This window comes from Mustela lutreola, chromosome 8 (assembly GCF_030435805.1).
Source record: "Mustela lutreola isolate mMusLut2 chromosome 8, mMusLut2.pri, whole genome shotgun sequence".
NCBI lineage: Eukaryota > Metazoa > Chordata > Mammalia > Carnivora > Mustelidae > Mustela > Mustela lutreola.
In genome coordinates, this window is record NC_081297.1 from 115363629 (window position 1) to 115377036 (window position 13408).

The 13408-nt window shown below is 41.1% G+C and overlaps 1 protein-coding gene across 3 annotated transcripts in view; it reads left to right on the top strand.

The window, feature by feature from the left end:
- TMTC2 (transmembrane O-mannosyltransferase targeting cadherins 2) overlaps positions 1-13408 on the top strand; it is a 437325-nt gene that overhangs the window by 153505 nt on the left and 270412 nt on the right. For 2 of the 3 annotated variants that reach the window (XM_059186454.1, XM_059186453.1), the window contains exon 2: positions 12024-12594. The exons of the other annotated variant lie outside the window; for it this stretch is intronic. In XM_059186454.1, coding sequence (XP_059042437.1) covers positions 12024-12594 — 571 coding nt within the window. The remainder of the gene's footprint in view (positions 1-12023; positions 12595-13408) is intronic. 3 annotated transcript variants of the gene reach the window in all.

A 13408-nucleotide genomic window follows, 5' to 3' on the forward strand; every position in this document is an offset into this window, starting at 1 on the left:
GATCCCAGGACCCCGGGATCATGACCTGAGCCGAAGGCAGAGGCTTTAACCCACTGAGCCACCCAGGCGCCCCGAGCCCATTCATTTTTGAAAGCTTTGAACATCATGAAAAAACTATCCATCTAATATTTATTTCTTCTTTTAAGAAATAGTCAAACATTTTTTATTTTTCGTAAATAAAAAAAAATTAAAAGGAACCAGTTGTTCTTTAAAACATATCACTAATGCTCAAGACTCCAGAGTAAGGGAAACAGTATGATATATTAAGTACAAAAACATTTTAATCATCTTTTTATAGACCGATGAATGTATGAAAACCTATGAAATGGATTGAAATTCATAAATGATATATACAATGGAGTGTCCTGAAGTGGTTCATATACTTGAATTAACTTTTTTGGAACAAAAAGCTTCTTAGTACCCCTTTTGGTACTAATTTCAAGACTTGAGACTTGAAAAAGCAGAATCAGGATATTTTCATTAAGCTTTTAAGTTGCGACTCTGATTCAATTTAGTACAGTATGAAGGAGATGAGTTGTGACTATAATCTTTTGTCAGGATGGCATGCTAAGAATACAGTGAACAAATAATTGTGTAGAAAATATTAATATTTTTGTCATGCCAATTGCAAGGTATTGAAAACATTTTAAGGTGTTAAGAAGCTAATGTTGAGGTAGAGGATTCTTTTAATCAGTGAAATAAAATGCTTGGGAGTATGGTTTTCCTGATAATCACAGGCTGTTAGTTTTTGCTCTAATCTTGTAAAATGCTTTTCTTATAATTACTTGGGGAAAAAAATCTTTGGGCAACTGACCATTTAATTTTGAAATAAACATCTTTCTTTCACATCGATTATTCATTAGCTTTTAGGGTCACTTCAAGTTTTTTCTTGGATATTTCCCGTAAAAATTCTGAAAATGACAATACTGATTGATCTGAGGAATTATAGATACTTGAAAAATATTGAATCAAGTTTCCTTCTCCACATTTTCTCCCGGTAAGAGAAACAAGTGTCTGGCCAAACACTAGACTTGGATGAGGACGAAGCCGCCTCATCTGAGGAAGCTCTAGGATAGTGAATGTCTAGCAGCTCTGGGCTTAGGTCGCCTGCAGTTGGGACCGCTTTGAATCAGAAGCTTTCCTTCCTTCCTTCCTTCCTTCCTCCTTTCCAGGGGGCATTGAGGTATTAGATGAAATTCATAAAACTCCTTTATTGCTCATGCGAAAAACTCCTAAAGCCATGGAAGGAGGGTCCATGAAGAATGTTTCTTTAGCAACAAGGCTGAGCATTCTCAGACATACTTTGTACAAAGCAGGCAATTACTCGGGGGCCCCATCCCTTGGATGTCTGACGACAGGCCTCTTATTACTCCAGCAGCCTCTTTTCATTCAGCATCTACAGGGTGGCAATTTTAAAAAAAGTTTTTTAGATGCCAGTTGTTTAGGAAGTCATTGTTCTCTCCCACTGAGGGGTTTATAATCTAGTAGGGGGAGATCAAGATAGAAACAAGCAAGCTTAGTAATGTGTTAACATGTGTAATGATAAATTCATCCAAAACCTTTGTGCCTTCTATTTCTGCCGGGACCTTGCAACTTAATACTGCTTCCACCAGTCCAGCACCCAACACTGAAATTTACTTGACTTACCTTAAGTTCCTCAAGGAATCTGAAACACATCGCTCCTCCCTGAACTGTGACAGACTCTGGATGTTATAGGATTTCTCATTCCCCTCTCCTGTTAGCCATTTATTTACATATTAACTGGAGCTTTCTAAATATAATGGCTTATCCCTAAAGATGGACTCTAATGAAGGGATTATAGGTTAAGTGGCAAATGAATGCTAAAGACATTTGGGTAAGCCAATTAACCTGATGGTTTTTCACAGTTAATTATCACTGAATGAGCAGAGGTTAGTGCCCAAAGTGAGTGAACTACTTTAGATGAAAGTGATAATGTCCTATATATTTAAAACAATGAAGAATTTAAAAAAGAATTTTCCTAAAAGGTGAGTGCAGCTTATTAGTACCAATCATTTCTAGTTAGAATTCCATTCATCAGAAATATATCGAATGCCTACCTACTCTGTGCTAGATTCCAAAAGATAAATTAGATGCTTTTCTACTTCTTAAAAGTTAATAGTGCGCTGGGGAAATAAAAGAGGTTCTAACAAGACAATGGCTGAATCAAACCCAAAGATCATTAGGGAGATTGATATCTAGCCAAATCCCCCTCCATCCCATGAAGGACAATAGTGCAAGACAGAGTAATGGCAGTGATTCCTTTTACTCAATCCCTCAAGCTTCCCTCACTCCAGCAAATGAACCTGGTTTTTTGTTTGTTTGTTTGTTTGTTTGTTTTTCTTCCTGATCCTAAGCTTACTATCTTCTTTTCTGACTCACAGTCTTTGAAACTATTGACTATCAGCCTGGCAACATCTCCACCACTGTCTTACTCCTTCATGTAACTTCTTCTATGTAGACGTGCTTTTCTTCAGGAAGCTTTGGGTCTTCTTCTTTTTTAAGATTTTATTTATTTGCTTGAGAGGGAGTAGGAGTATGAGACAGCTCACGCCAGGGGGAGGGGCCGAGGGAGAGGGAGAAGCAGAATCCTGACTGAGCAGGGAGCCCCACTCTGGACTAGATCCAGGGCCCTGGAATCATGACCTAAGCTGAAGACAGCCACTTAACTGACTGAGCCACTCAGGCGTCCCAACTTTGGATCTTCTAAGTCTGTTGGGAGTTTGTTTTGTTCTCCTGTAGCAGTCAGGATTTCATGTTAGAGTACTAGTTTCCCACTACGGTGAAATTGTCTGTACACTTATTTGCCTCCTCTGCTAAGCTGACTGTTTCTCACAGTTGGTGAGTCTGTTTTCCTCACTATTCTATCTGTAGTACCCTTTGATAATGTCTAGTCCATCAATAAATAGGTGGATATATGAGCAAGTTAATGAATTTCTTTCTTTCTTTCTTTTTTTGAGTAAATAATTTTCTTCTGACAAATTTCCCTTTTTTGGGCAGTGATTTTCAGTAGGGGGTGGAAGAGGGACTATTAGAATTACCTGTGCCCCATGTTCAATGCATTTATTTCCTCCTACTCCTTCCAAAATGTCTTCCACATGTCATCCCATTTAGGATCCCTATTAATCGTACAAAGAATTAAGTGTGATTAATGGGAATGGGTGAGTATTCAGTGTCAAAATCAAGCATATTTGCTAGGGAAGATTTGGGAAGATTGTGACGTGTTGATCATGGGGGATCAAAGCCTATCTGGACAGATGTAACTGGATGAAGAATGGTGGTCTGGGCAGAGGAAGAAAAGAAATGGTTTGAGCAAAGGCCTAGAGGCTGGGAAGTTTGGATGACATTAAGATGCCTCTGGAGAAGTAATGGGAGATTGGCACAGAAAGTGTAGTGGGGATGGTTATGAGTGTTGGGCTGTGAAGGGTGTTTATTATGGTAAGAAATAGGGCATGATGAGGGGTTTTGTGGAACAGAGTAGTGATGCTAGAGTTAGATTTCAGGAAGTTTCTCTATCTGCAGCATGTGTATAGTGGATCAAAGGGGAAAAGAAAGCAGTCAGGGATAACTATTTACTTAATTTTAACAAATATTTATCATAAGCCTAATATGTGTTGGGCACTGGGAGGAAAAAAAAAATGGACATAATTCCTTCCATAAGGGGACTTACGCCTAACCAAGGAAAGAAAAATGAACAGGCAGTTTCAGTAAGCATGCTAAACAGTACAGGCAGGACATAATAAAAGCCTGAATGAGACGACATCAGAGATGTTAGAGATGGATTCAAGGGAAACTTGCAAGTTGGATTTTCTCTGAGGTTCTGGATAGTGTAAAAATATCCTTAACCCATTTAAAAATGGATGTAGGAGCAGAGGGAGGAGCCCTCAAGTACAACTTTGATGATGGTGTTGGAGGAATGGCAGTACTTAATCAGGGGCTTCTACGAAAAAGGGGATGGGTGATGAGGAAAATTTTTTGGGTTCAGACTTACTAAGCTTAAGATATTAAAATGACAACTAACAATATTGGTAATTCCAATCACCAACTGCTTGTTGAGCACTCTTTTGCTTGTAGATGTCAGAATGACAATCGGATTAACTTAGGAGTAAGGGGCATTTCTTGTTTTAGTTAACAGTGTTAGTTTCAGGCATGATGGGCTCAGGCTGCAGCAGGAATGGCCGCTTTGTCACCTAGATCTGGGTTCTTTGGTTTTGGCTTTATTCTTCTTTGGCAGGCTCTGTTTTCAGGGAATTCTTGAGCAGAGCTAGGATTTCATCTCATTCTCAAAAGATGTTCTTTCTCAGTAGACTCCTGTGGCTGTATTTGAGTCTGCTTGACCCAGCTTGCTGCTAAATCAGTTGTCACAGCCAGCAACGAGATAGGTGATTATGGTACACTAATTGGCCATGTCATATAATGACCTTTCGTCAGGAGGTAAAGACAGCCTCACCCTATCCATATGAACTGAAAGTAAACCTGGGCTCTTCTCAAAAGAGAAAAACAAAAACCCAAAAACAGGACACAGGGAACCAGCATCGCAGCAGCCCCAAACAACAACAAATATGCATTACTCAAGACTGGAATTTTTTTTTTTTTTAACAGATTTTATTTATTTGAGAGAGAGCGTGAGCATGAGTTAGGGGGAAGGGGAAAGGGAGAAGCAGACTCCCCACTGATCATGGAGCCTGATGCAGGGCTTGATGCAGGACTCAATCCCAGGACCCTGAGATCATGACCTGAGCTGAAGTCAGCCACTTAACCTACTGAGCCACCCAGGTACCCCAAGGCTCTGTGATTTTCCAAACATTTTAAGGTAACATTGCTTCATTTGATCTCCAGCACAACAGTTTATGAGATGTATTGTTATTATCTACCAACCATTGGTAAGGATGCTGAGCTTTAGAGAGGCTAACAGACCAAAGGTGGTACTCCTGGGGGTCCTGAAGGAACCAGGATTTCATTACTCTTCCTTCCATTCCAGTGTGGATATCAATGGCCAGTTAGAAGTGGAGGTTCATGAGTAACACTCTGGCTGGAAGTGTAGGTGGAGAAGGCATCTCTGGAGTTGGAAGGCTCAGAGGTGATTGACCGTAGATGGGGGATATGTCCAGAGAAAGAAGGTCAGGGAACAGAAGCAGGGGAGAAACATCCACCTTTGGGAGGAAAATGCGAAGCAGATGCTAGCCAAGGAGAGTTAGAAAGAGATAGCCCAAAGGGCAGGAGGAAACTCAGAAGATTAATGTGTTGAAGACCAAAAGTAAGACTTCATGAATATTATCTTGAGAGTATCGTTAAAGCTCAAAGAAATTTTAAGTGTGATAGTAGTGACCACGATCCATAGGTTTTGGAGGCTATCAACGTAATGAAGAGCATTGTTTGCGCTGATGGCTAGCATCACTAGTTTGGTGTTGAAGATAATAATACTAATAATGATAGCGGCTGACATATTACATATATTATGTCCATTATACACCTTCTATTACATGTAACAATTTGCTTTTTGCTTACTAATTCACTCGGTCCCCACAATGATCCCAATAGGCAAGTACAGTTATTATCCTTATTTTACAGATGAGAAAAGTGAGGTACCTTGGACTCTAGTGTCATCGGCTCTAGAGTCAATTTTCTTACCTTCTCCATTTCACTGTCCTACCCAGGCATAGCCAGGCATAGCCAGGCATCCTTGGGTATCATTGAAGCAGGGCAGGTCAGCAAAGCCCCTTCTTTTTCTTCGCTCTTTTGTATAACAAACTTCAACCCATCCATCAGTTGAAGGTTTTTTTTTTTTTCCTTTAATTAAAAGTTTGGCCTTTACTTACCTTTCAGTAGAACCATTGAAAGCACCTCAGAAAGCGTGCCATTTGACGTTTGAAGAATAGGAGCATTGTTTCTGCTCCGATGGACTAATGGTCCTCATTTATGGTGTTTGTGACTGAAAAGGTCAATGGACAGAAAAAACAGCAGTGAGAGAAACACACACGAGGACAGTTAGGATGGCTGTGTCACCCCATTCATCAGCTTTACAATAGTGTTGGCCTTTGTCAACATTTTCTAAAGGAAAAATCATAAGGCAGCAGAAACAAAGAGCCACAAATGAACACAACTGGAACAGGTTAAGCCCTCCTTGAAGACTTGAGGGACTGGATCTTTTTGCTTCAAAAGACAGCCTCTCAGTCGTTTGTTCTCTGGAGAATTCTGCCTGCAATTGTTTCTTTTTCACATCTGCTGCTCCGATGTTCTTCACCTTTCCCAGAGTGGAAAATTTCCCAATTCCTTAGTGTCTTTCTGAATTTTCAACACCAATTCACAGCAGTAACCTAAGAAATTATATCAGCCTGAAATTTTGTTTTGAGTTAAGGTTTTTCGTTAACTGAGAAATCACAGAAAAGGTTTTACTATTTCCATTTTGGACTCTTGTAAGAAAATGCAAACGGGCAAAGATCTATTATGCTTAGTGTTGAACGACTACCTTTACTCTCCTTTTGCTGGCAGATTATTTAGATTCTATTAAGGCCCTTCAGGTTCGTATTTTTCTGAATATGATGTGAGAGGATGTGTCATGCATCCCTTATCACTGACTTGCATGTGTGACATGACTTATATACTAAAGCCCAGTACAATTTCGTTTTATTTCATGTTCTTTTGCCATAATTTTCATTATGGTTAATAAGAACCTGCCTAAGCAGATAACACCCATCAGAGGATTTTATCATACTAAAGTGTCCCTTAGTAGAATATGTTCTGCATAGGGCTGAGGTGTTACATTGATCTCCCACTTTCGTTCAGCAGAACTGCCCCTACATTTTTTCCAACCATGTAAACTTGGGCCTGTGTCTCATCAGAGTTTTCTCTCATGGTGTAATTATGAGATTTGTTAATTCATTGTTTTGAAACCCTTGTTGTGTGAGAGTTAGGTGTATAGTATATCTTGTTGGCTACTGTAGATGACTAGATTTATTGCTCTAAGTCTAATAAATTCTGGCAATGTTGTACAGCTTTTTAAAAGCAGGAGTGGTTGTTGGTTTTGTTTTTTTGTTGTTGTTTTTTGTTTTTTTTTTGGTCCTGAGAAAGTCTTTGTAGAGTTGGTTACGCACTGAACTAATGGCACGTAGAAACCCTGGTTTGGAGAACGTGGTTCTTTCTCCTGTCTGAATCTGCCAGTGAAGGGGCGAAGTGCGGTCTAGAACAAAATGTGCTTTCCAGCCTTGCTCACTGCGTTAACAAAGCCGCCTCCCGGAATGCTTTGCTCTCGGGCTTTCTACTGCCCTGAGTTTGATAGTCTGCATGTTTCTGCGTTGATATTAGATGAATTTACGTCAATATCTCAGTTGATGTTTAGTAGAGGCCAGTTGGCTTTTCATTCTGAATTACTTGAAATTTGCTCTCTGTGAGAACACTATTTGGCAGTTTGGCAGTTTTTCACATTTCTTTAAATTTTAATTATAACCCATCAGGTCTTAAGCCGTTACTTCTGGGTTAGACTCTTGATGAATGTCAAAGCAGGGTGTTTTAATTTAATGGATCCAGAATAACATCTGTTTCTAATATTTTAAAAGCCAATTTATATGGAAATTTGGTACACAGTCGATACACGGAGACTTGTAAAAATAAAAATAAATATGGAAAATCAAACCACTGTGATACAGTAGGTCTTCTGTTAACAAAGGATTTCACTGATGACTAGGTTTAGCTGCTTCTACCTAACACCCAAAATATCACAGTTTAGAATATACAAGATAGCGATTTATTTCCCATACTCACAGGATGGAGAGGTAGTTAGCTTAAGGCTGGTGTGGTCTACCATAATAGGGATCCAGTTTCCTTCAGTCTTATTCCTGTGCTCTGCTGGGCATGACTTTTATTCCTAAGGGTCCCTTATGGGCCAAGATGGCTGCAGGAGCTCCAGCTCGTATAGCTTTGCTCCAGCAAGAACAAGGGGGAGTGGAAGAGGGAAGAACCTGGAGGTTTGTTTTTTTTTAAGGACACTTTTTAGAAGTAATATGTAACATTGGCCAAAAATTCACCGCAGAACTGTATTTAGCAGCAAGGGGAAATAGGAAATGAAATCTTTTTTACCAGATGACCATGTACCCAGCAAAAAATTAAGAGCTAGGAGCTAGGAATATGGGAAAGGGGAGATCAGACCATGGAGAACGACTGTCTCTGCCATGTTGAGCATTTTTTAAGACACGATTTTAATAGACCTTCAGCCTTTTTATGGAGCACCTAGAAAACTCAGCTTGTTCTTCTATGAGTAGATAATTTATGTAGAAGGCATAGCGTAGTGTTTGGCTTAAAAAAGATAATCATCAACTACTGTTGATACATTTTAATTCTAACCCCTAATTGCATCTAATTTCAGAGACTGTGCACCAAGCTGACTTTAATAAGGGAGTTTTTGGACATTGTACCCCAGTCTTTATAGAATAATAACACCAGCAGCTCCCAGAGCCCAGATGTCATTTGTGCTCAATCTCCAGAACATTCATGTGTTGGCAAGATAGTGTTCTTTGATTTTCTACATAGAAGATAAATGAACAATTACAAGTGTTTGTTAACTACTTTCAAGGTAAAGCCGTTATCATCACAGGGGGGAGCCTGGGTGGCTCAGTCGGTTAAGCTTCTGCTTTTGGCTCAGGTCAAGATCCCAGCTGGGGTCCTGGGATTGAACCCAGCATTGGGCTCCCTGCTCAGTGGGGAGTCTGCTTCTCCCTCTGCCCCTCCTCCCACTTGTGTTCTCTCCCTCTCTCTCTCAAATACATAAAAATCTTTCAAAAAAAACCACCCCAAAACCACCCCACCATTATCTTCATAGAAACTGAAGCTCAGAGAGGTCAATTGGGAAGCAATTTAGAGAAGGAGGTGAAAACCAGCATCGCCTTATCGTTTTATTCCAACCAGAATGCTATTGTTTCCACTGGCTGTGTCACCTTGGATGGGTTTCTTAATCTTTTTGAATTTGTTGCATTTTCTTGTTTTTGAGGACACTCAGGTAAATTACAGAGCTGGTGATTCGGGCATGTTTTTCCTCAATCCAGGGCTCTGCCAACCTGGTTTTTTGTCCTATGCATGTAGAAATTTCTTTGCACTCCCTGTCTCACAGTGAAAGGCGGAACAGATGGAGGGGCTAGAGGTCAAAGTCATCAGGTGGTTTTCTGTCATAGAGTCTTCAGCTACTCATGTGCCCACACCCCTTAAAAAAGCCTTGACATCAGACGAGGCAAGAGGTCTCTATGTATGGAGTAGATGTCCTGACCGTCTCATTTCTCTGTCCTTCTAAGTCCTGTGCCTCCCCTGTGTTCCATAAGTACAGAGAGGGACTAAGGATACAAAACAGTGCAGATACCCCCTATTCTCTGGAGAGTATAATGGCCTAGAGCAGGGATCCTCCCCACTGAATCATTTACATGCCAACACTTGTACCTTGTCCACATGTACCAGCACCATTGATTCTTTAATATTTGTCTCTACATTGACTTTTTAATTTTTAACTTTCTTATTTTGAGCAAACAGCTGTGAAATCCAGCTTTGATCTGATAATTAAATTTCCTTTCAAATACACATTAAAATAAATAGAACCATTAAAATTTTTACAAGGTTCACCCGTGTAGCTTCTTACATACTTGCCTGGGTTTGGAGATCACATTTTGGGAATCCCAACAGAGTGGAAAGAGCATGGGCTGGGGAACTCTACCCTGCTATTTCCAACTGTGTGATTTTGGAACCATTATTAGTTCTCAACCATAATTTGCTCACTTGAGAGATGTAGATAATATCTACTTTGTCATTTACTCTATGAATTAAAGAAGATAGAGCCAAGGAAACAATTACAGTGTTTGGCAGAAAGCGAGCTCTCAGCAGATACTACGTTATTCTTTCCTGAAGTCTGTTTGGCGAACCCAGGCATGCAAACCTGGAAGTATGAATTCTCAAAAGCAGGACACAAGGCACTTGGTAGAAAAGATTATAAGTCCTATGAGAACTCAGAGTAGGGAAAGGCTGAAATTTTCTATAATGAAGGAGAGAGGGAAACATTTGGGTGAAGGAGAGACCTTATTTCTGGCCTCCCCAACTCTTCCTCAAACTCTCAACTCAAAGCATGGCTGAAGGACTAGTAGCTTTGGCATTACTTGGGAGCTTGTTAGAACCATGGTGTGTCTGGCTCTCCCCAGACCTACTGACTCAGCACATACCTGTTAACAAGTTCCCCCTGTCACCCCCCACCCTCCATGATTTATATGTCTGAGAAACATTGCTCTGGGCACAAATATTCTTTTTTTTTTTTTTTAAGATTTTATTTATTTGACAGAGATCACAAGTAGGCAGAGAGGCAGGCAGAGAGGGGGAAACAGGCTCCCCACTGAGCGGAGAGCACTATGTGGGGTTCGATCTCAGGACTCTGATCATGACCTGAGCCGAAGGCAGAGGCTTTAACCCACTGAGCCACCCAGGCAACCCAGGGCACAGATATTTTATCTAAAGTTTCTTTCTTTATTTTCTTTCTCTCTCTCTTTTTTTAAAAAGTAAGATTTTATTTATTTATTTGACAGAGAGACACAACGAGAGAGGGAACATAAGCAGGGGGAGTGTATGAGGGAGAGGCAGGCCTCCCGCCAAACAGGGAGATCTCATGTGGGACTTGATCCCAGGACCTTTGGATCATGACCTGTGCCGAAGGCAGATGCTTAACATCTGAGCCATCCAGGTGCCCCTATAGTTTAGTTCTACTGGGGAGCTTGCTAGTTCTTGCTTTAAGCAGCTCTCTGCACAAGGACCACTAGTGTCCCATGGGCTATGCCTTTTAGAAAATGTAGATTCTCAGACCTCACATCAACCAGCTGTCTGTCATCTGCATTTTAAGCCAGGATACCACATGATTTTTAGGGCAGTTGTTTGACAACTGCTGCAGTAAGTTTTTTTAAACACTTTTTTAAATAGATTTTTTAAAATTTATTTTTTAAAATTTTTATTTATTTGACAGAGAGAGAGATCACAGGTAGATAGAGAGGTGGGGGGCGGGGGATGCAGGCACCCTGCTGAGTGGAGAGCCAGATGTGGGGCTTGATCCCAGGACCCTGGATTCATGACCTGACCCGAAGGCAAAGACTTAACCCACTGTGCCACCCAGGTCCCCTGCTGCAGTAAGTCTTAAACCACTGATAGAAACTGCATTTATTCTTCAATTGTATTTGCATTTAAACAAAGCTTTTGAGGAAAGAAACAACCTAATTGTAGTGATCTTAAGAAGTAAGGGGAGGATCTGAATTCAATCTGTATGTAAAGCCTTCCATAAGGCTCATTTTCATCAGTCCTGTGTGTACCTGGGATCCCATTGTACGCATGACAGCAGCTTATGGGAAGGCGATATCTTAGCTATGTCACATATAGTTGACCCTTGAACAACACGGGTTTGAATAGCATGGGTCCACTTCTACATAGATTGTTTACAACAAATACAGTACTGTAAAGCCTTTTCTCTGCTTTATGATTTTTTTTTAAGATTTTATTTATTAGAAAGCATGAGAAAGAGCACGAGCAGGGAGAGGGGCAAAAGGAGAGAGAGAAGCAGACCCCCTCCCGCTATTCCGTCATTGAGATGTAGGGCTTGATTCCAGATGTAGGGCTTGATTCCAGGACTCTGGGATCCTGACCTGAGCCAAAGGCAGCCACTTAACTGACTGAGCACCAGGTGCCCTCTTCCTTATGATTTTCTTAATAACGTTTTCTCTAGCTTACCTTATCGGAAGTGTACAGTATATAATACATACAACATACAAAATATGTGTGCTAATCGGCTGTTCATGTCACTGGTAGGGCCTCTGGTTGACAGTAGACTATTAGGTTGGGGATTCCCGAGTTATACTTGGATTTTCAACTGCATGAGGGTCAGCGCTCCTAACCCCCATGTAGGTCAAGGGTCAAATGTCTTCATGTTCCTTTTTTTTTTTTCCTTTCCGTATTTTAAATTTGATTAAAAAAAAAACCAAAAACATTTTGTTTTTTAGCCGTGCTATCAAGACTAATCAAGACCTTCTCCCCGAAACTCCATGGACACACATTTTCTACAATGATTTTTGGGGGACTCTTCTAACCCACAGCGGCAGCCACAAATCCTACCGGCCCCTGTGCACTCTTTCTTTTCGCCTGAACCACGCCGTCGGAGGCCTGAATCCTTGGAGTTATCACTTGGTCAATGTCCTGCTGCACGCGGCCGTCACAGGTGTCTTCACGAGCTTCTCCAAGATCCTCCTAGGGGACGGATACTGGACCTTCATGGCCGGCTTGATGTTTGCTTCTCACCCCATTCACACGGAGGCAGTGGCGGGAATCGTGGGCAGGGCCGACGTCGGGGCCAGTCTCTTCTTTCTCCTGTCCTTGCTGTGCTACATGAAACACTGTTCTACGAGAGGCTACTCAGCCCGGACTTGGGGCTGGTTCCTGGGGACGGGACTGTGCGCGGGCTGCAGCATGCTGTGGAAGGAACAAGGAGTGACGGTGCTCGCCGTGTCCGCAGTTTATGACGTCTTTGTCTTTCACAGGCTGAAAATGAAACAGATCTTACCTGCCATCTATAAAGTAAGTGATTATTGGTGCTCGAGCATTGGGTTACTGAGCAGTTCTGCTTGCCTGGTCCTTTTTCCCCATTTAAAAAGCAAATTTGTTCCTCTTCAAAGAGAAGCTGGAAGAAGTTATGTTTTGATCTTCAGTAAGTGGAAGTGTCCTTTTCGACCTTTCCCTTCTAACATGCCTTTCATTCATGGATTGTTTTATTTCTTGGACGTCCTAACGTATTTTCATCATTTCAAAGAGGGTAGAAGGGCACTTTTGCCTGGTAAAGATTAGGCAATCTTTGTTTTTATTCATTCTTTATTTCAGCCCAAATTCTCTTTAATCCAGTAGATTGCCTGTAATGTGTATTTGTAAAAATATCAGAGCGGGTAATAGAGCCAGATGCTAAACTCTACTGAGGGGGAAATCCTCTGCCATTTGTTAATAGTATTTTCCTGACCTGACTTTGGAAAACAGCCCTTCTCTGTAGGGCCATGGGAACTCAGATTCTTCAACAGTGAATCATCTTCACCTTTTTCCTTGTTGTAATGAATAAGAATAGAAGAATCAAAGCAGAAGGAGGTTATTATAGGTTTTGCCCTGAGGCCAATGAAGACCTTTGCCTCAGGGCTTAATATTTGCTCTTCTGTATTCCCTTAGTGGTTTCAAACGCAATGTTGTCTGAAGGTCACAGAAGTGCAGAAGTGCTTTCAGATCCCATCTACCTAAAGAGAACCAGTTTTTGGCTAGTGTGTTAAGGGAAGGAATTGGGCAGACAGAGGTGGTTGAGAAACTATCTCCTTCCCTATTTCTCTCTCATTCATAATAAACTTGCCCTAGC